Source organism: Molothrus aeneus, chromosome 1, assembly GCF_037042795.1.
Source record: "Molothrus aeneus isolate 106 chromosome 1, BPBGC_Maene_1.0, whole genome shotgun sequence".
NCBI classification, from domain to species: domain Eukaryota; kingdom Metazoa; phylum Chordata; class Aves; order Passeriformes; family Icteridae; genus Molothrus; species Molothrus aeneus.
Window position 1 is genome coordinate 30674570 of NC_089646.1, and position 23577 is coordinate 30698146.

Below are 23577 nucleotides of genomic sequence, written 5' to 3' on the forward strand. Positions count from 1 at the left end.
GCACACTTTTTCATTATTCTGTCTTATTAAAATCTATGAGGTTCTCATGTTCCCTTCTTCTCCACCTCATTGTTTCTACTGTATGCCAATATGAATCATGAAGGAAATGAAGTAATTATTTTGATCATTCCTCTGTCTTACTACGTGTGCTGGTGCCACAAAGCCAACTGTAAGTGGGAAAGTACAGGGAGGGGACCAAAAGCAGTCTTAGCAAGACCAAGAGCATGATTTCACTGCTCTATCCTTACCTGACTATTCCTGCCCCATATTGCATCCACTCATCCAATGGTGAATGGCAGAAAAGAGGGTTCAGCAGGAAAACCAGTGTGTCAGTGGGGGAGCAGAGCTTTGTTTAGCAGTGCAGAGCCCCTTCTCACTCCACTGCCTCTAGTATACAACCCCAGTGGCAGACAGCCCCAGGAAAGCAGTTTAGCAGCCCTGTGGCTGTCTGGCTGAGTTTTCTTGCCATATGGTTTTCTTTACTTAGTTTGAAACTAGCAAAAGATTATTAGCTTCATGTTGGTGGCTCTGTCTTTGAGAGGTCACTGGGTTGGCTGGGAGGTTGCTACTGGAAGCTGTCAATATCAGTTATCATGGGCTATTTTTTGTTCTGAAGTGGTCCTCCTCTGCTGCAGAAGTTCTGCTTAATGTAAGAGTGAATGAAGGCTGTTCCCAAGGCCCTGTGCTGTCCAACTTGACAAGTTTTTAAATAGCATTCATATGGTGTTAATTGGCTTAATTGTATTATATGCAGGATTATGTTTTACTAGCTAAGTGTGGGGTGTAGGATTCATATTCATCCATGAAGAAATAATTCTTTGCAGTCCCTGCTTACTCAGCTCCTGGCTGTATCTCATGTGACTGTCACTTTAAGGCTCAAACAGCACATACTCAGAGTGACTTCAGCCTGTGTCTCATCTCCTTTCCTAAAGCTAGAGGAGGGAGCTCTTCCTTTCCTCCGGGGAGCGGATTATGGCAGCAGATCTGTCACAGTCTGCACCCTGCTTGGGAGGGCTGCCGGGAACTGCTGCAAGAGGAGATGTGCAGCTTATGCACAGCGTGAAGCAGCTTAGCTCCCTGAGGTGTAATTTTAAGCTCTTCTTGGATTTAATAATGGCTATACTTGAACCATTTTTCTCTAGCTTTCCATACTAACCCTTAGCTGGAACATTATGTAAGAAGAAATACTCTTTCCTAGTATGATCCAAATGGTTCTTTATTTTGCAGCTCTTGGCAGGGCCTTAGAGTGTCTGTTTCTTTGTCTAGCTGTCTTTGTATGTATAGATATTTATATATAAAATGAAAATGTAAACTTGTAATTAAGTCAATGTTACTTTTTTCTTAGTTGCTCTTTTTCACCTTGATTGATTTATGATAGCAGACCCCAATGCTTCTACAGTTTTTGAATAAAATGTTTGTAGCATGTTTTAGGAGCAAAATAAAATAAAATTAATATTAAAATTAAAATCAATATAAAAATATATGTCGTTTTTCAAAAAATCTAAATGGAACAAATTTTCAAGGGTTTCCCTTTTTCAAGATATTTTTCAATTAATATTGCTTTCAAGCAGATTGCTGACTTTAATGGCATACAGGGATGCCATGGAGTTCATGTTGTGGCCAAAAAGGTGTTTTGAGAAGAAACCTTTGTGGATTGTGTTTTATTATAATCTTTTCTTGCAAGCTACAGATTCCAAAAAGCCTAAGAAAATGGTTAGGAACATACTGTAGCAAATACAGGTATTTCAATACATCAATCATTTTACTCAGCAACTCCAGTAGCATGTTGATATATCTGTACTCAAGAGACTGTGGTCAGTCCCTGATGCCCTAGGTTGGGCTGAGGAATGGAACCACAGTAATTTTGCAGGAAGTTTATACTGGTTCAGGCTGTGCCTTGGAATACTGGGTAGCCTACTGTGGGAAAGGAAGCAGCAGGGAAGGGATCAGAACAGCTCTGTCTGCCCATGCCAATGTACACCCCTGTTTCAGTGACCCTACCGGTGAAGTTCCACAGCAGGAGGAGGCACTAGCAAATGTTCCATAGTCAAAAGTAGTACCTGGAGACGATGGTGAAGAGCTTATAAAGTGCATGGGAAGGAGCAAATACACACCATCTGTTCAAAGCACACACAAAAAATCTGAATTTCACTACATGATCTCCTTAAATATGGTTGTGTTTGGCTGGAGTTTTTTCCGCAGTTCCATTGCTCTTTTTACTGTCTGTGCTGTGATCTTCATATTCTTTCATCAGGTTTCTATGTATTTGAGGGTTTTTCCCCTGAAAATATTGCAGTATGAAAGAGGACGTAGGTAATTTAGTTTAAGCAGAAAATAACGAGACAAGAGTAATAACTATGCACAGAGTGAATTTGTGGAAAGTGGATTCCTTTCACTCCGCTGGGGTTTTTTTTTTTGAAAATACCATACATCATCTTGAAATTACTTTAACATGATGTCTGCTGTATTACAGGAAGGAAGTGCTTGTAATCCAATGTGACAATAATGGTGAACAGACAATCATTTATCATTAAATAGTTATACAGATCTGTTTCTTGGAAGAAGGTCAGTTTTGACCTTTATTTATGAACAATAAGTTGGAAACCTTTTATAGTGCAATACATTTATCTACAATTACTAGTTTTGTTTTAAACACCTTTATACTTTGCTCTTTTTCAGCAAGATTAGAAAGTCTTGAAAGGTAAATTGCATTGAGGCCTGTCTTTGAAGGTTTTGGAATTTTTTTCCCTCTGGAAACAGCACTGTACCTACATTAGAAAAAACAGCCTTGGTTTCTTTAGTCATGTTTGTGTCTTTCTAGCCTTTGTTAATAAGATTCTCATTTAGAAACAGGAACTGTGAAATGCGGTGAGGAATAAATAGATCTCTTCTAAATAGACATTGTCAAGGAAGAGCTAAGGAAGTGAATTGTGCAAATTCTTAGAACCAAGTAACGTTTATTTCAGAAAAAGACATATTTCTCAGCTCTGTGTCAGAATGTCCTCTAAGATGAGGTGGAGCAAGCTCTATAAAAGATGGTACATTCTGGAAATTAATTAATTAAGAAAGATCACACACTATTTTTTAATCCTCTCTGGTGTGGAAGTTGAACCATTTTAACTGTATTCAAAAGGCAATTAAGGTCAGAAGCTGTTTTACATGTGTGTTGACTAGCAACTTCAGTTTCGTTTTTTTGTCTGGCAGATGTAGGTGTGATTGGAAATGAAATGGAATTTTATGGGTGCATAACCTAGCTCTCTCTAAACCAAGAGCATTCTTTGGGACTCTGATTTGTGGTGAAAGATAATAGCATTGGGTATCAGCTTTTCTCTGAGGTGTTTCATCAGATGCATGGCTCTCAATTGACACAACAGTGCTCACATACCTGGAATGAGTGAAATCAGTGTCATCTACATCAGCTACATTTCCAGACATCCTTTCCTGCACGTGGGCTGACACTTGGTCATCCTCTCCCTATTTATGCTGTGTCCACACCCTACTGTTCCTGTAGGTTCTGCAGAGTGCTTTTGTCCACAGTGATGAGTAGCTAGTGATTGTGTAGATTCTGTGTTAGTTCTGGGACGTGGTGGTTTATGCTGGTGAGCAGGGGGAAATCAGCTTCATGGGGTGTATTAACCACCTTCAGTTCATAGGACATGGTGTGAAATGTGCTTTATGGATGCTACCATGGTCTCAGCATTCATTTAAATACTTGAATGTTACAGTCAGCAGAGACAGTGCTTGGCCAAGGCTGGCTATTGGGAAATCCATAATAGTGTAGAAATTTCAGTTCAGGTATGCACTATCCTAATTAAGGGGAAAAATCCAAACACAAGCACATCTAAAAATCAGTGAAAATAACCTCATTTGTCAAAATAAACTCCCGTTTCTTAGCAGCACAATCCTCAGATATAAGTGTTCATGGCACAAATATAAAAACCATAAGAAGGGAAACAGTCAGGAAGAATTTTCACATTTCTGAGAAAAAAACATTTTCCTGAAAGAAGGACTTACTAAGGTATGCTGCTGCTAGTGCAGCCTTCTACAGTACCTTGACAAGGGTAGAACCTTGATGAGGATGATTCAGGCTAGATTCCAGTTTGTCTCACGTCGAAGTGAACACATTAATAAATTCTTTATGGTAACAAGCCTACTCTCAGTGCTTTACCTTAAAATTAGTACTAGAGCTTTTCCATGGCAAATCTTCAATTAGTTGTGCTGCTTTTTTCTTCCAGTCCTTAATATGCAATGCCTGATGCAATAATTCCATGACATGGAATGCCATCTCATTGATCACAAAAAGTTCTGCTTAAAGTGCAGAACATAAACACTTACTTGCAAGTTGCCTCTTGTATTGCAGTATTTTATCTTGTTCTAATGATGTTTCCAGCCAGGTTCAAAAGCTCAGTCAACAGGACTAAATGTGCTGAGAGATGCTCATCTTAGGTCTGGTGAGAGGGAACTTCTGCTCTGAGTGATTAATGTGTTAAGTGAGGGGTGGGAGTTTCCATATGACTAGAATTTATTTAAATGATTAGGCTGAGATTCTCAAAGGACCCAGAGAGTTTCTTGAGGAGTAATTTCTAGTGCTTGACTCCATTAGTCTAGTGTGCCTGTTCCAAGCCTGATCTGTGGGTTTCCAAAACTTGAGTTTGAAATTTGAGAAGAATTCCCACTGATTTTTGTAGACTTCTTAGTAGGAAATTTAATTTCTTGCAAAACTTACTTGAGAAAGACTCTCTCATTTGAAACTGAAGAAATGCCCATTGACTTCCTGCGCATCAGATGACATGAAGAGAGAAAAAACCAAGCCACTAGTAAGAAAAATGGACCTGCTGAAATGTGGAAAAACAAATATGGGTAATAATTTTTGGCTTTTTCAGTTTTCTGAACTGCACTTGCTAAGTGGCATCAGAATTGCATAGAAATTTTCAATATTTGTTGTTTCTTTGGCATTCCAGATGAATTTTTAGAAGTGTTATATTAGTGTCTGGAATATTACAGAATGCAGAACTATTTTTTCAGTGTTTATTTAGAATAATAATCACAGAAAATATCTCCAGCTAATGTACTGAGAAAGTTGCTGTCATCTTAATAATTTCTATAGTTTGCTTTTCCAGTTCTTAAAAATGACAAGTGAAAATGTATATCAGAGTGAGGAGAAATGTCTGTTTCCTATACTACTCATAGTAAATCCATAACTTTGCTTACTGATTGAGTTGACTGAATCATAAATAAACTGAAGAAAACCTGTATTTACCTGGTAAAAAGACTTTTGTATACAACGGTGTCCTGAACTGAAGAAAGCATAGTAGATTACACAGAAATATAAGTATTGTTCTTACATAAAATATTATATTTTTATTCCTTAAAATTTTGTTTATCTGAAGTCATAAAAGAAAAGTATACTAGTAGGAATTTTCTTAATGAGCATTTGTAGTGAAAAAGGTGATTTTCTTATCTCACTGAAAAGACTCTTAATTAAACTTTATTTTCATTATATTTGGTATCTACATAAATCTGGATTAAATAGCAATATTTAATTAGTGCTTTTTCTGTTCATTCTCATTTTGTAGTTGTCCTGAAACATAAAATTGACTCCCTCTGGTGGTTGAAACCAAGCCTCTGCATTCCAAGGAAAGCCTTTCAGAGATCCCTCTATTCTGAAGAGCACAAGTCAAGAATAATATTTTCTAAGTTTAGTGTTACATCATTATGTAAAACCATAGAAATAGTTTTACTTGCTCTTATACAGTGTAACATTAGTAGTAGGTTGATATTGCTATGTTTTGAACTTCAAGCACAGATTTGCAGCCCTTTTTCAAGAAATCAAAGTAGATTGTCAAAAGAAAGCGAACACAGATATGGACAAAGTAGGCTTGACATAATTTACTGTGGTGAAAAGTGAAAAAAAAATTGGAAAGGTGCAATTTAGATAAGTAGTGTAATAGTAATGATGCTAAATGTGTCACATGATTACATGAACAAGGTCTTTTATACCTAGCTTGGGATTTGTTTTCAGCTTGAGAACATTATTTGATTTTAAAAGTAAACATCTAAGAGTTTATCTTTGCCAAGACACCCTTTAAATATAAAAAGGAATAAGTCTTCAATATTTGGATTGCAGCTCTGAACCTGAGAGTCTGTCTCTGTTTTTCAAGTAATTCCCCCAAATCTCAAATGGCAAAATATGAGAGAGACTTTTTGTGATTAGTTACTGCAAAAGATTATGGTTTGGATCTGTACTCTACAAAACCACAACTGTCTTCACATTAATGGGACGAAAATATAAGAAAGCATCCTAAAAGATTGTAATTTCCTTACTTGTGAGTTCATAATGCTTTTCATATATTTTATGTAATCTCTTTTAGTGGAGTGCCTGGTTTATATAAGGTCTCAGTAATGGAAATGAGGCCATCTGCATGATAGTCAAAGTTGTTTCGTGAGAGACATACTCTATCTGCAGCAGAAAATAAATTGGATGAAGACCTTTAAAACCTTCACAGCCCTTTCATCAAGCTGAGAGGGACTTTCCTCAGTAACTCCTCCATAACTTTCTGTAGTGCAGCCTGTCTTCTCTGCCTCCTGATGCCATTATCTATCCAACTTTGGGGCTTGACTGCTGCCTAATGTTCCCATCAGCTGTATTAGCATTGTTTCAACTTTTCACATTCTGACACTCCTGACTGAATGCCAGCATCCAATAAACCCTACCTTTCCTTTGCTTTGCATCATCACTGGGATCCTATCTTTGCCATTCACTTTCCCTGCCTTACCAACAGTGTTTTCTCTATGCATGGTGTCAACTATTCTGCTGCTGGGTATCAGTAATCCAGCAGGCAGACTTCTGAAAAACAGCAAGCCAGCAATTTGGTGTTGTCTATTTGTTTTATTTCAGTCCCTGTGCAAATATGCTCAGTGTTTTATGTGAGCAGAGGGAGACAGAGTCCCCTGAGTGTGCTGCAGTTCAAGGCAATGTGGTACAAAGGGGAGCAGAGTAGGAAAAAATGTGTAATACAAACAGATGCATCTTTGCTAATAAATATCTGCAACTGTTAATTCCGCGTAGAATATGTAAGAGCTTTATTTCTGAGCTGGCACTGTAAGTAATACTGGTGTTGCCACTTTCCAACTGGCATGACATTTACTATCTCATTAGGAGGATTCTTTAAAAGGCATTAATATCCTTGTGTTGGATTTTTCCCCCTCCTCTGGGGGAGGTTTCTCTTCAGTCCTCCCTGTTTCTGTGCTTAGGATCAACCCCATTTTTAGGCCAGTGCTTGTCAAAGATCAGGATGTTCCATAAATATTTATAAGAAACATTGGAATAATAGAAGGTCTTTCTTGATTTCCTGGGTATAATAGACAGGTTGTAAGCCTAAGAAGTTATGTGTAAATGCTAGATTTTGCCATGCATTAAAAATGATAAAAAACAAACCCCTAATTATTGTAGTGTTTTGGGGAGAACATACTTCCACAGGAAGTGGAAGGTACTGTTTTCAATGCATTTTTTGGGTCAGTCATCTTTTTTTCCTAAAAAACCCAAAGTTGCCAACAGTTTCTTGAAAGATTTGCCCTACATCTTGCCTTCCAAGGGTTTTGTTTGGAGCACTGGCTGTCACACCCCTGAAATAGCAACGCTATTTGGGGATACTTGTTCAGCAAACCTCCACCCACTGTCTTATTTACTTGGAGCATGCTGCCCTATGATACTTCAGGACATACCTGCTGGCATGCCCAAACGGTAGCTGTTTTGATACCCTCACTTCAAGAAGAGCTTTTTTCCCCCCTCTCCTCTCTCTGTCATCACCTTGAGATTAGAATAGTGGTAGCCCCACTGCTGTGAATTATTCAGCAAGTGTAAACTCAACAATGTCACAAATGTGCCTGCAGCATTCATGGGTGGAGAAGAGATGAAAGAAAAGTAAGTGAAATCCTAAGTTCTGGATGTATTTGGTACCCTTTGTGGCAGTCTCGTGTTGCCTCCAGATCAGTGATGAGGCAAACACTGCAGGTCTCTAGAACCCTCCATGGTGCCTTTTCAAGTCATCCCTGGCAACCTGGGGGACTTGGTACATTGTCTTTTTATGTGGAATGATACTGATCCAATTGAAAACATGTTGCCTTTCTCATGTGGGTGTGGCATCAAGCGTTATACCTGCTTTTAAAAGGGAGGTGAGAGGAACCTTTTGTATCATGTGTGCTCCATGATTTTTCTTAGCATTTCAGGATATGATGCAAGAATTGTGTATGTATGCAAGTGCACAGACACAGTTATGTCACACATGCTTTCAATTTAAATAGTTAATTTTAAGTTTATATTGAAGTGACTGGAAGATACTGATAAGCTGGTACTTGCTGACTTGGAGACATTGTACCTACATAGTTCTTTAACCAGCAAGTGGTGCTGCCAAATTGAACCTGAGTTGGCATCTTCACAGGGTTCTCACTAGCGGTGGTACTGATTTTTGCACAGAGGATCCACAGCCAAAAGAGAATGCTGTTTTACATTCTTCCCTGCTTTTTTTTTTTTTTTTTTTTTTTTTTTTTTTTTTTTTTTTTTTTTTGTGCATGGATACCATACAGAGGGCACATTAGTGCCTAATTGGTTAACCTGATGCCATACCTAACACTGATTTATTATCATTATCTAATGGAATTATCAGTGTATCATAGATTTTGGAACTGAGAATAAATTTACATAGAAATTCTCCATTTTAACTATATGTGCATTTATCTTTACCTTGTTTTATCTTGCCTGCAGCAGTAATATCTAGAATTTAGGGTATTCATGTTCCTTATATCAAAAAGGCTTATTCTGGAAAGTGAAGATATGCCTGTGTGCTGCTGGGTGTAGAGGAACATGTATGTAAGGGTTCTTCTAGGTGAAATATAAATAAAGTAACTCAGAACCCCAAATATAGCTCAGCTTGGATTTCTTGATAACAGATCATCCCAGGTTTGAGTTTAAAAGTGTTTCATGTTCTGATGTGATTTACTGGGCACATTGCCTTTATTCCTGTGACAGAAGTGGTTGGCCTGATATTTGCATGAACTCTGGCTCATAAGTGGAACTTTCACTCATGTATTCAGTATAGAAGAAACAGCAAACACTCACATTTAAAAACTTTCTAGAGATAACAAATTAGATGGCATTTATGTTTGTGCTTGTTACAAGTGTTTGATTCAAAAGCCTATTTGGAGAGAAGGAATCTGATTTTAGTAAATCAATATAATAAAGCCTTTGATTTTTTACAAAAGCCAGCTAACTGTAACTTCAGTGTTGGTATTTCAAGGCCTCTCACTGATATTTTAGAAGTTTGTGGTTGTTTGAGCTTCCTTTCTAGGCCCTGGGGAAATAAGAGTATGGTAAATCAAAGCCCAGATCGCTGTTAGCATTTATTTTACTTCTCATTATGACATGTATGCAAACACTTAAAAGAAATAGGAAAAAGGTATAATCATGATAAGATTCCTTTTTTCTGAACAAAGGGGAATACTTTTCAAGTTTAATTTATTACACTTCTCCTTAATACTATAAACTGAATTGAGTGCCTCATCAAGTTTGGCAGTTCACTTATACTTCTGATTCAATGATAGTACTTTTTAAAATAATTACTGACTCTTGAGAGATAATCAAGAAAATAACTCTGGAAAATACTTTTTCTGTTCTGAAATGTGTCTTAATTTCTTGCATTTTTTCTTTTCCAAGTGAGGAAATTTTAAAACTGCAAAATGCAGTTGAGTACTTAACTGCCAAAAAAGTTATTGGGCTACCTTTGGAAGAAATTTTTCCTTTTCATTTGCAGTTTTTCTGCTTTCCTTGCCCATGACAACCAAAATCCAGTAAGATTGAGGACATATAATGAATCAAAAATATTTAATAACATTCAGTGAAATCTAGGGGATCCTTTTTTTTCAGTTTGATGCATTCTCCAGCATAATTGAGTGAGTGGAGAAAGAAACTGCTGATTTTATATATTGCAAAAAAGTTCTATAAGTGTGATCCTAAATCTGGATGCTTTTGTCCTCATGCTAAAATGAGATGCTCTGAAGGCTGTCTTCTTTCATCCCCTTTCTCTTGAGAGAGGCTCTGCATCTAGCTTCTCGGGTGGCATAAAGAAACTTTGCCTATATTGAAGTTAACAGAGGAATGACTGATTATGCCAGCTGAGAATTGAGGTAGAAGACTTTAGCTACCAGAGCTGAAATGATAAAAGCATCTCATGGGAGGTGACCTAACCTTTCACAGTTTATTGATCATCTGACTTGTACTTCTGATGTCACTGGTTATTCTTAACATTTCAGCTTCTTGCTCCTGCCGTCTGCCACGCAGGTCTTGCTGTGGCACTGCTTCCCCCAGGAAGGTGCCAGCCACCTCTCCTCCAGGGAACAGGCTCCAGATTAGGACATTTTCTGCACTCTTGAACACTGAACAATTGCAGTTCAGTGGCAGCTTTCATGCTAGTCTCAGTCCTCTTTAGTCATGGCTATTCAAAACCACTTTGCTTGCTTTATTTCCCAGCATCCTCACCACGGACACATCGCTCCTATGTTAGCTCCTTATTTACACTGTGGCCTCACTGCCACCTTATCACTGTGCCAGGGCTGCTCTTAGATTACAGAGTGAGCAGTGTCTCTCTAATGCAGCTCCTCAGAGCAGAAATTTAACTCCTTTTCCTGTGTTTCATCCTCTGCTCCTGTCTTATTGCCTGGCTAGTCCTTCTCTGTCCCATCTCCTGCCAGTTCCTTTGTGGTTCACATGGCTGCCAAAATTTCCCTCTTACCCTCTGTTCCTTATTCCTGCAACTTTCAGCCTCCTACAGTATTTCATCTTTTCAGTCTTTTCAAAGATTTTTTTTCAATCTGTTTCAAGAACACTGGTTATAGCTTTTCAGGTATCAGTGCTTTTCAAGTCCTGAATGAGTTGGCACATAAATCTGGTTAAAGAAATACTAGGTTTAAATTGTAGAGTAAATGTAAAGTATTATCTTTTTTAGTGAGGGGGTGAATCTTCCACTCTTCTCAGGATTTAGGGCTCTTTTCTATAAATTCCTTAGTGCTCTGATTATGTCATGACTGACTGATGGCTAATTCTGCAAAAAGTGTTTTTACTTTCTTTGTATGAAGAGGCCAAATGGAGCCAGTTTCCTTTACAATAAAATGTGCAAAATTTTTCTGTTTTTCATTTTATGAAAAGCATATGAAAACTATGAAAAGAACTGTACAAGTTAATAATAACTTTGGGCTCTTTTTTGTAGAGCATAGTTCAAAAGAGTAGCACTGGTATAAACTCTCTTCTCTTTGTAGTACTTCACCAAGATTCTGTCTGGGGTAAGGTGTGTATTTCTTTTCATACTGGTTCTTCTAGATTTTACTTGGGTTTTGTGTGTTTTCAGGAGTGTGGTTTTTTTTACCTAATTACCTCTGGTTGGAGAAACCTGTCATCTGTCTTTTGTCAGATGTAATTTTATTTTAGCGTTCCAACTTCTGTAGTCCTCCTTGTTTACTTTATAAACCTTAACTGCTTCTTCTGTATAAAACTGCCTTGAACAACCAAGGCAGGTTGAAGGAGGCTCAGCTTTATGCCCTGTTCCTATCTCCAGCCTTTTTTACTGTCCCAGCCCAACAGTGTAACTGAGACATTCCTTTGGAAAAAGGTTAATTTGGATCCCTGCAGTCCCAGCAGTCCACACAGTTCCTCTTATGTAAGAATAATAAATGTACTAGGCAAATGGTCTATAAGCAAGCTGACTGGAATTCTTCTTGATTGCATCTCAAATCAGGAATGATGACTGTTCAGCTGATGACAGCATTCCTTGTTTCAGTTGCTGGATTTAAAGGTGGCAGAAATGTTTTCCAAGAAAGGTAACTGCCAACAAAAAAGGGAAGATTGCCTGTCTTGGGAGATGGTGGTAAGAAAGCAGGCTGCTTTATTTTCTGATGTTTTCCTTTAGCATTTGTGATTTGAAAGATTTGTGTTTCTAATACACCAGGGATTGAAACCAGTCACCAGAAACAGAGATTGAAATGCCATCTCTTAGTGGAAGACTTAACAGTTGTTCAGTGTTCCCATTGTAAGGAATGGTTTCAAAATGCAAAGCCTGAGGGTTAAACCAAGCTCCTTTACCTCTTTTTACACATGCTTCAAGTATCTAAATCACTCAACAAGCATGCCATTTTTCAAGTGTCTTATTTTCTTTCCACAGAATTTCAAAAGCCCCGTGGGAAGTGCCATCTATAGAGTATAATTGATATGGACACTCTTCTGAGACTATTTTTGTTGTTATGTTTCAAGATAAAGGCAATTGAGTATTTATAGGAAAAATAAATACATATGCCTTTTGCAATGTGTTGTAACTGAAAATTAAATATTTTTCTACTCAAATTTTGGCATATTTCCTGGAATCACTGAGCTTTCAGTAACGTTTTTAGTTAATATTCTGCAGCCTACTGTTGTATTCACCGCAGCTGACTTGAGCTCAGAGAGTTTGTCTTTATTTAACCTTAGAGAGGAATCCCAGGCTTGCTATGTAGTTGGCAGGGCTGTTGGGAAGGATCTGCTGTGGATTGCAGTGGAGAGAGTTGAAGACAGGGTCTGAACCATGCCTGCTACAGCTTTACACCATTGGTGATATGAAAATCCTGAAGAATAAGTGAAGTTAGCCTTTACCAAACTCTGATTAATATTTGCTTTCATTATCAATGCCTTTCATTTTTTGTCTAATATTTTTATGAATCTTGTTGCTTAGATCCTGCATCCCACTGCTCCTTGTGATTTGAAGTTGAGGGCACTGATTAGGACATTAATTTTTTACCTGCAGAATATATATATATATATATATATATATATATATATATATATATATGCATTCGTGTAGAGGGGGTAAAAAACATAAAAAGCCCCAATGAGAGTAAGCATTCTGCATCACCTTTGCTCTCCAGAGTCTTCAAATTGCAATGGTGTAGTGGTGGAGGGAAGGTGCTTCAGCTAAAAGTCAAAGCTTTTAAAGACACTGATTCTGATTCTCTGCTCCATTACACATTTTTCACACTGACGTAGCTCCATGGAACTGCTTTGTGTCTTTCTTGTCAGCTAGTAACAAGTAAGAATGTAAAGGGCCTATGGCATTAGGACTGTGAAACAGACAGTAGCAAACCATTCAGTTTGATTGGTGATCTTACAGGTACTTGTTTAGAATAATTTCATTGATGAGGTTGACTATTACTTCAGTTTTAAGACAGTAATTACCCCTAAAATTTAGTATTTGCTATGTCAGCAGTTATTAGAAGTATTGGTGGTAACCCTATTGTTAGCAATATTTATGCCAGGAAATAAATGTTTGTCTTTATTTGTTGGTGAACATTGGCACTGAAATTATATTAAATATTATGTATTGATTTCTATGGATTCAGGTCTAGAACTACCCTAATATTTGTTTTCTTCCACATTAAGGAATGAGGTTAAGGTCAACTTGATGAAGTAGACATTCCAGTGCTAGATTTATTATTTGAGTGTGTGATAATTCTAGAAAATGTGTAGCTTACCAAACCAAGCCTGGTTTCAGTTGCAGATTTTACTAACAGTGAAAGGAAATTTCCATTGTTAAAAAATCTGAAGGCTCATCTGAATCCCCTCATGCTATGTTCTCTGAAAATGAAGAAATGCGATGCTGGTCCAAGATGGGAAGTATAATCAGCCTGAATCACCGTGCAGATCTGTAGAGGTTGATTTTCAGCTAGTATCTGCAAAATAAGCTGCAGGGTTCAATTTGCAAACACTATTGTGAACCAAACCCTGTGGGGCTCAGTTTGCAAACACTATTGTGAACCAGACCCTGCAGGGTTTGCTGAGCTCCAGTTACTGCTCCTAGTAGGGCTTATTATCCTGTCACAGATGTAAGAAAATCCATCTCTCCCCTTTAAACATGATAAACCTTTGTCACCTACAATGCAATTAATGTTAAAAATAGAAGAGTGCTGATGATAAGATTGTGACATGCAGGCAATGAGCCATTGTCCAAGTACAGGAGACTTATCTGGCAGGCCAGTCAGCCTACACGGTTTGCTGTCAGTTTGCTGATTGCCATTTCTCTCTGGGTTTGATGAAATATTCATGTCTTTGCTCTGCTCTCTGCAAGCACTATTGATTTCTTGTATAAACGCAGCTATATTTAGTCTAGACAAATGGAATGTGGATTGCTGCTGAATAAATGGGATGAAAGGCTGGGGGTTTGCCTGTCCATTTCTCTTGGTCGGTGGCAATTATTTATAATCAAGAGTAGTTTTTGTAAGTTAAAGGTGATTTTTTATAATTTAGTGATTAGTCTCAGAACAAAAGCAAGCACTTAGACTCAATCGTTCTGTTGGGATAGTGGGTTAAGAAGCCAAATTATGCTGTGAGGTTTACAATCACAGTTACTAGGATTTAAAAAAAAAGGCCCAGAAAAGGGTATGTTTTCAGAATTTTGAGAATAAAAAAAAAGTGTGATCAGTAGAAAAGATTTGATGCCTTTTCCCTTATTTTTATAAAATCTTTTACTAATAGATCATTTTACTAATGATCATACAGTTAGAATTCAGTCCCCTCTCCATTTGCAGCAGTTTCAACTTTTACTGCTTCAATTTTGCTGTCTCTGCTTACCAGAATATTTCTGTTTCGTTTTGATTTTCTCCTGGAAACAAATACAGCTGCAGCAGAGAAAGAGGACAAAATATGCTTAAAATCTTGTTCTCAAATAATTTCCGACAGCATGTTTGTTTTCAGTTAATAATCTTATTTTCCAGTGGAGATAGTGGAGGAATATGGACTAGAGTGAATGTGTTTGTGTTTCACTGCCCTCTTGTGGATGGAATCAGAACTGCTGGGCTTTAGCAGAGACCTTCAGCTGCTATTTATTTTCCTCTTGTAGATATGTTGCTTGTTAGTCTTTTGTTCTTTTGAAATAGATAGTTATACTCACTCTCTTCACTTGATGAGAAAATCAGAGCTTTAAATGTATTGTAGTGAAAGTGATCAAATCACTGTTCTGCTCCTTTTAGTCCCTTTGATTTAAATTAGGAGATCGAAAATACAGGATCCTCCATTAAGTACTTTAATGCTGGATTAAGAATTTTTAAGATCTAACATTTAAAACAAACTCAAGTAATTAATTAATTTTCTTACAAGCCATATATAGTGTGCTATGCGTTGTGTTCACTTTCCCAAAAGCTGTATTAAAACTTCTCATTTTGCATGTCAAATTATTTCCCCATGTTATACGTTATTCCTCTGTGTTTGCCAGGTATATTTATATGCAGTAGCCAGGTAGCACTGAGTAGCTTTTCATGTGTAACAGTATCCTCAGAAAAATCTACCTACTAGCTTTGCAAAATCTCTTGCAGTGCAGTGGGAACTGCAAGGCCTTCATCTTATGCTGAGCAAGTGCCCTAAGTGTTTATTGTGTGACATCAATAGTGCCTAGGAGATTTTCACTAAATATTGCTCCGTGGTTTTAGAACCTGGGTTGTGTGTTAACCTGTTTAGCAGAATATTAATCTGGGAGTATTTAAATTTAACATGTCTATGTTTTGTTGTTCTCTTCCCCCAGTGGATGTGAAGTCAGAGGTTCCCGTGGGGCTGGAGCCGATCTCTCCGTTAGACTTGCGGACGGATCTCAGGATGATGGTTCCCATGGTGGACCCGATTATGCGCGAAAAGCAGCTACAGCAGGAGCTGCTCCTGATCCAGCAGCAGCAGCAGATTCAGAAACAGCTGCTCATTGCAGAGTTCCAGAAGCAGCATGAAAACCTGACCCGCCAGCATCAGGCCCAGCTCCAGGAGCACATTAAGGTAGCAACATTTTTCATTTGTCCCTTACTTTATCTGCCAAGTCAATATGCTTAAGCAGACACAGAAAGGGAACATGCCTGAAAGGTTTGCTGTGACTGAGAGATGGTGTTTGAGTGCTCTTTTCTCTATATTGGGGTGACAAAAGCCTTTTAAAGCAAAACTGCTGGCAGTGACTTGCTCACAGCAGACCAAGGCAATACTGTGAGAATCACTGAGCTCATGAAGGCACCACATCCACCAAAGATAGAACTACCTATTTTACAACCTGGATTTTCAGCTGAACTTCAATGTGGCTGGGTTTTTGGTATATACTGTTTTCAGTATATTAAAGCACTGCTTTTTTGGGCTACTGAGTTTGTGACCACAAATCAAATTGATAGCGAAGTGCATAATATTTGCGTTTGTAAAATGGAGGCAGACCCCGATAGTGTTGTGTTTTCACTCTTCTCTGAGCTTCCTCATATAATACAAAAAGAAAATGATTTATGGGATTGCATGCACTATGGCAGGATTGCTATAATGGATTTTGACCGGGAATTTATGATCTTGCCTTTCATTTCATTTTTCCCCCTCTTATCTACTTGCCATTGTGCTGCTGTGCTAAGCTTCCACTTGACAGAGCTGACAAATGCAGCAGAGCACGGCAACCAGAGTTAGGTGATGCACAGGCAAAGAACAGTGTGAAGTTTCCAGGCATCTTTGCCAAAAGAGAAAAAAGTGAAGCCAGAGCAGCAGGCTGCTACCTGACACCAGAGTCCAATTTGGTGACAGCCAGTAATGCACTATGCTGCTCAAAAGTCAGTTAAAAGATGAAAAGAAGTATAAGCATAAAAGCAAGCACTGATCCTCAGTTACTCAAGGGGATTGTTTTAACCTGGACTGACCTAGAAAACATTGCAAGCTGCACTTTCTCATGTCTTTTTGTTCTGTGCAAGTTACAACAGGAACTACTAGCCATTAAACAACAGCAAGAACTCCTTGAAAAAGAGCAGAAACTGGAGCAGCAGAGACAAGAGCAGGAACTGGAGAGGCATCGCAGGGAGCAACAGCTTCCTCCCCTCCGAGGCAAAGAAAGAGGACGAGAAAGTAAGAGCCAGTGTACCATGAATCCTAATAAGAAATTAATCTATTCCCCTTTGCATTCTCCCAGCCAAAATGAACTATGAACAGGAACCTGAAGGAAGCCTGTTCCTGTGTGAAATACGCAGGTCGAGAAGTCAAGACTGTGCTTTGAGAAGGGCAGGGCCACCCACTTCACCCACAGAAACACATTTCTGGTTTGTGTGCGGACTTGGAAGACTGCAGGAAGGCACAGCTTGACAGACTTGCAGATATGCATCTCAAGAGTCAAGCTCTTTGTATAAAAATATGAGAAAATTTGAAAGCATAAAGCTTCACATGAGAACTTTCTGAAGAACTTATTTCTCAATACAGAAAGTACTACAAAACAGCAAAAATTTAAATTAGTTGCTGAGATTTGTTTCAAGACTGAAAATAAAATGAAATATTTAAGAATATCTTAGGATGAATCTTTTAAATATTTTACTAGGACTTTTTCAAACTGTCTTGTGTTTGTTCTTGATGACATTTCTTGAGGCATAACCAAGAGTTTTTTCTAGCTTTTATAGCTATAAAGAAAATAACTATAAAGGTTTGTTAGGATTTGGTGCTCACTAGAGGGAGACAGATACAAATAATTCTCTTTAGTGAGGTCAGTTGGAAAATCAGGTTGAAGTACATTATGAAGATATTGAAAATGAAGCTGCCACAAACAGATACTGTTACTTGCCCTACTAAATGAGCACAAGAATTAACTGACAAAGACTGAAGCAGAAAAGTGCTTTTTTAGCTTGGGTGGAAAAAGATATCACTTCAACAGCTGTAGGTGTACCATGTCGTAGGCTTTAGAAATTAGGGTGTCCATGGTGCTCCTAGTACTTAAGAGAACAATGAGCCCATAAAAAAGTTTCCATCTTATTGACCTAGAAATCTGAGGGTGTGGAAACTGCAGGAACAAAAGGTTTCTCTAAGTAGTATAAAAAAAAAAAATCAGCCTCCATGTGAAGTTAGGCTTTATTAGTGCTCCTGCCAGAGGAAGAGCAGAGATGTGACCTCAATGGTTCCCGTCTCAATTTGAGCTTGCTGGGTGGCTGCTCAGGATGTAACAGCCAGCCAAGAAGCTTGTGACCCCTCCAGGCCCATCCCCAGCCCCAGAGTTTGTTGTTGGTGATGATCTTTTTAATGAGTAGAGGAGGGAAGGGAGGTGTGGGCAGGAGAGTTGGAGTATGAAGCAGAGCAGTAGTAGAGGTATTTTGTGGGCAATGGGTCACATGGGACATGCTCAGCATCTCAGCTGTGGTGTGTCAGGGCTGGATAACCAAATACTTAGAGATCAAATATGCCTTAGTGCTGCACCTTTGAAAGAAAGGAGGTGTCATCCCTTTTTTGCCACTGATCATTGAAAACCAAAATATCTTTTGTTTTCATATTTTTTTTCCCTCAATGAACACTATTTTGGCTATGAGTAAAGAAACATGTCCTATACTGCAAGCTTGGCAGTTTAACCTTACAATGACATGCTCTACTTTTTGTTCTCTATTGAGCTGGCCACCAAGAGAGGCCAAAATGCAGTGTCTCCTGTTTTCCAGACTTTGCACGTAGAGGCTCTTAAGAGGCTCCAATTAAAAGAATCACTGCTGGCTCTTTCTGCAGTGTTCTGTTTATAACCAAGACAGTGTTCAGAGGACAATTTTGCTGTGTTACTACTAGTACTTTATTAAAAGAAAAAACATTCATTACTAAAAACTCAAACTGACCTTTTGTTACTGTCTTTTTAGTTCTATTGTTGGTTTTGTATTCAGATTGTTGGAAACTATCAGGAAATAATTTAAATTCTTTAGATACATCTGGCCCTGGATAAATGGCCTCATCTACTGTTGAAATATTCTTTATGACTTCACTGGATTTTTGAGTCATGGCCAGCTTCAGTCTTCCACAGACAAGCATTTAATCCAAATGTTATCTCATTTTGACTTTTTCTACCAATAGTTAGTTTATAGTTTACAAAACTTCCAGCAATAAGGCACAGACTCTGTTTTGGGGTTTGTTTTCTTTAAAAAGGTAATTTTTTTAAAGTAAAGATAAGATGCATTTAACTCTGTTTTTTAGGGGCAGTGGCCAGTACAGAAGTGAAGCAGAAACTTCAAGAGTTCCTGTTAAGTAAATCAGCTACAAAAGACTCTCCAGCAAATGGGAAGAATCATTCCATGAGCCGTCACCCCAAGCTCTGGTACACGTATGTTCAGTATTAAGCTGCTTCCTTGTCTCGTTGAGGTATCAGCTAAAACTTGGCAGAATGCTTTTCCAGCAGGGGTGTTGAGAGTCTGCCTCCAGAGCAAGGCAGCAGTTCAACCCAAAGATTAGCAAAAAGCCAGAAGTGTTATATTTCTGGTTGAACTGAGGAGTATTTGGTGTTCAGTGATGAGAACTATACACAACAAGACTCTCTCAAAAATCTGTATAATTGTTTTTATTTCAGCTGCTTCATCTGTAGCTTCTATAGCTGTTGCTATCACAAATTTTACAACCATGCCTGTCATTTTTCCAAGTATCTTATTTTCTTGCAGTTAGAACAACTTTGTGTTTGTCTTACTTGGATTTTGAATCAATCACAAAACATTTCCTCTTGAAGAGATGCTGCTTTGCTTCCAGTGAAGTTTCTTGAATGGTGTTAGCAATTCACAAGGATTTTGAGAAAGACTGTGGTCATTTAACTTTTCTGACTCATGGATTTTAGTATCCAAACTGCATATTCTTATGATAACTTGGCCTTGACAAGAATCTCCTTAGACCATGGAAGCAAGTGATTTTGTTGAGTCCTTCAAATGGTCTATTGACACGTTAAGAGTTTACAGTTTTGCAGGTTTTATTCCCCACATAAATGAATCCAACAAAATGAACTGTCTGCATTTCTGAAAGACTTAAATGCCATGTCTGCATTTATCTTCAATAGGACAAGCAGAAGTGCATATGGTACACTAGATTTCTATCTTTTACTTATTCTTTTTGAAAAGGATTGCTGAAGGTTGGCCCTTGGAGTTTGCATTCTGAGCTAACCAGAGCGTTTGGGTAAAATGACTTAATATACAGTTACATTGTGTTTGGTGGATTAGTAATTAATTAATTAATTTTTTCCTTCCAAATAATTTGTAAAAGTCTCTTGAACATGTAAGATTTCTGGATTAATAATCTGAGCCTCAGATGACTGAGTATGAGGAGCTCTGCAGAGGATGTCTTCTGCTACGCTACAGAAAGTAGTACTTCCTCTCATGATAGAGAGATATTATTGATTAACCACACTGCGTTGGAAAGACAAGCAGAGTCTGTAAAAGGCCAAGTAAAATAATGTTTAGATAAACACAAAGTTTGAAAGTTTTTCTCCTTTTCTTCTCTCCCTCTCGAGATAAAAAACAAAAAACCCAACCCCTGTTTCTGAGCCACATGATGCAATTTCTATGTGGTTCAGAAATCTCTGCCCACAATATTTCTTTCATACAGCAGTTGTCAGAAAACACTCTTTGACTTGAAGCTTCTCTGCTGACATGAGTGCTATATGCTGCAGAGTGGTGTGATCACAAAATTTACAAATTTGAATGTAAAGTCAAGGTTTCATTTACCTTGTCCACTAAATAATTTGGGGGGAGGGGGGTACCCAAGAGATAATAGGTCAGTATTTCTGGTTATTTTATGCAAGCCCTCTGGCCCTGAAAATCCCCCACATTTTGACAGAGAAGGTTTGATCAATATACATCTATTTGTACATGATAAACATGCCTTAAGTGGCTATTGCTGTGTGTCAGCTGATTCATATTAAAAAGCAGCCACCTGAAATGGTCAATTCCCCAAACTGGAGACAGACCCTGTCTGTAGATCAACATGAATCTTATCCTATGTGACTTCTGTAATGAGTGCAAAAAATGTGCTTTTGGGAATCCCAAGGAGTTCCATAACTTACTGTAAGAGTGAAATTGGTTACATGAGCCTGTGGTTTGTGCACACTTAGAGGAACAAGAACATAAACACAGCTGAGACGTGTACAACATGTGTGGATAGTTACTGCTGGTCACCTCAGTGACAGCTAATTTGTGACCTCTGTGTCTGCTGCAGGGCTGCCCACCATACCTCACTGGATCAAAGCTCTCCACCCCTGAGTGGGGCCTCGCCACCATACAAATATACTTTACCAGGAGCACAGGATGCTAAGGATGATTTTCCACTTCGTAAAACGGGTGAGTTAGCGTCATTTATTCGAGCCCCTTGCCCAGCAATTCTCCCACCCTTTATTTTAACCAGGCTGTCCCTCAGCAAGGCATATATCATATTCCATAAGTTCAAGATGATGCCATGAGTAAGTTCAAAGATCCAGACTGCATATTTCCAAGGTCAGCCTGGCTACATGGTACCAAGAGTTGGTGTTTCCTAGTGCTGACAGCTAGTGCGGGCTTCAGTTCTGATAAATTTTGTTCCTAAACATCATTTAATGGATCTTTATTTTCTATGCCTTTCTTCTGGCTTTAACAACTATCTCTGCCCTGCTTGGTAGATAAAGTGTCTATCTTCAGATGGTATTCTGCTTTTAGACAATGTCTTTCAGGGCATTTTGAGGGGAAATCATGGAAGGAGGAGGAATTGGATTAATATCATATTTTGTGTCATTGACTGTCAGAGTTTGTATGCGTATCACAGAGTATTCTGAGCTGGAAGAGACCCAGAAGGATCACGGAGTCCCACACTTCAGTGAATAGCCCATATGGGGATCCAATCTGTGACCTTGCCATTACCAGTGCTGTGCTGTGTCCATTTTGCATCTCTTCTGACACATAGAAAATGTTCTTTTGAACGTTTTAGAATATTTTAGAAGATCTAACAATTGAATATATTATCTTGACAGCAGGTTAACTGTAGACTTAGGTTTTTCTGCACCATAAAAAAACACTAGAATGGCAGTGGAGTCCATGTGGCTGTTGCCTCAGGACCTTGGTGCAGTGACTGGTATCCAGGAATGCAGGGAGACACTCAGAGGAGGGGGGAAAAGGAAAAGAAAACATTAGATCGCTTATTGCATGAGTCTGCTGTTGAGTGATATAGTTACGTTCAGAGAGAAAGTCTGACCCCCTACTGTGCTAACAGCCTTTGAATGCGATTTTGCCACTGGGAGATTGAAAACTAACTGCAAAACTGACTTGAAAAGAAGTGGCATTTGGAACCAGAAGATATTCAGAGAGAAAATCCAGCCTGTATCTAATACTTCTGGGCAGACTCTCTAAGTCATATTATATTCCCAAATATTTTCAAAGGAATGGAAGCATGAAAAGCAAAATGCTAATTTATTCTAGCTGAATTACCCTTTGTACAATATGGTGGCAATATAACAAGATTCTATAAAATCTTGTTCAGGCTGTTCAACATAATAAGCCCTTATGTGGTTCTCTGTTTAATACCACCATACAACATATATTTTCTATGCCAATAGACTATACATTTTCATTTTTTGAACAAAAGGATGCATTTTTCATCTTCTAAATGCTATGAATTTATCTACATGTATTTGAAATGCAAGCTTTAATTTTTCTTCCATTTTTATGTATCTTAAATGTTATGATTGATATTTATGATGTGTCAGCCTGTTGATCTGTAAAACAAAACATTTTCAGACTTTGTAACAGTAAAGTTCTCGTGCAGCTGCTAATACTTTTATATCTCTGTGGGGGTTTCAAAATATTCCTTAATTCAATTCCCATTGTCTGCATAAGAGGACTATAATATAATTAAATCCAGATGTTTTCTTTATGTTATTCCAAATATTTGGGTATGCAGTGCATCAGTTCCAAAATTGAACAAAGGACGTGATGACTCTCTGAAAAGATATCTACAGAATAAATAGACAAATACTAATATAATCATTAATATAAACATTTCTATGACATTGACATAGTGATTCTGATAAGCAAATACAATGAAGTGTACAGCATGTTGTATGTTACCCACAGAGGATATTTGATATCTCTCCATATCCGTGAAAATAGCAACTGTTAATATCCTGTTTACACATCCAGTCTCTCTGTGTGCTAGAGATGTTTAATTCCAGTCTTAGCTACATCCCCACAAAGTTTTCAATGATTGTTCATCAGGCTGAGTGTAAAAGCAACAGGAACCAAATCGACACAAGTCAAATGACCCCAAACTGATCTGGGTGGCTCTAGGCCATCCTCCAAGCAGAGGGGACATTGTGGAGCCTGTGCCATCCTCACGGGACCTTACTAGACAAAGATGTCCCACGAACACTCATGTATATGGACAGGCTGTAAGCCTGCAGAAATCTGACCTTTGCCACGAGGGGTGAACCTCTTTTCCTTCCCTTTAGGCTATGAACTCTTATTGCCACTGGCTCCTGGCAAACCCTCTGTGGTGCTGAACCTGCATGAAGTCAGCAATTCATATGAAGGCAGACCCCACATTCCTTTCAGCCTTAAGAAAGGAATACCTGTTGTGACTTTTAATTACAGCTTTGTTTTGCTTTTTAGGTTACTTTTTTTTTTAAAATCTTTATAATATAAGATGCAGAGGTATATTTCTCTTCTCCAATGTTGTTAAAATGCTCTTGTAAGATAACCCTGATTGAATCAGGTACTCTGAGATCAGATTTAATGGGAAACAAAGCTGAATGATTCTTCCCTGACATCCTA

At 38.2% G+C, this 23577-nt stretch overlaps 1 protein-coding gene across 5 annotated transcripts in view; it reads left to right on the forward strand.

The window, feature by feature from the left end:
• Nucleotides 1–23577, forward strand: part of HDAC9 (histone deacetylase 9) — a 457531-nt gene that overhangs the window by 215085 nt on the left and 218869 nt on the right. For 3 of the 5 annotated variants that reach the window (XM_066554161.1, XM_066554142.1, XM_066554170.1), the window contains 4 exons: nucleotides 15591–15832; nucleotides 16768–16918; nucleotides 19001–19127; nucleotides 20999–21120. In XM_066554161.1, the coding sequence (XP_066410258.1) occupies nucleotides 15591–15832; nucleotides 16768–16918; nucleotides 19001–19127; nucleotides 20999–21120 (642 nt within the window). The remainder of the gene's footprint in view (nucleotides 1–15590; nucleotides 15833–16767; nucleotides 16919–19000; nucleotides 19128–20998; nucleotides 21121–23577) is intronic. The other 2 variants (XM_066554152.1, XM_066554179.1) reach the window with 1 other exon arrangement.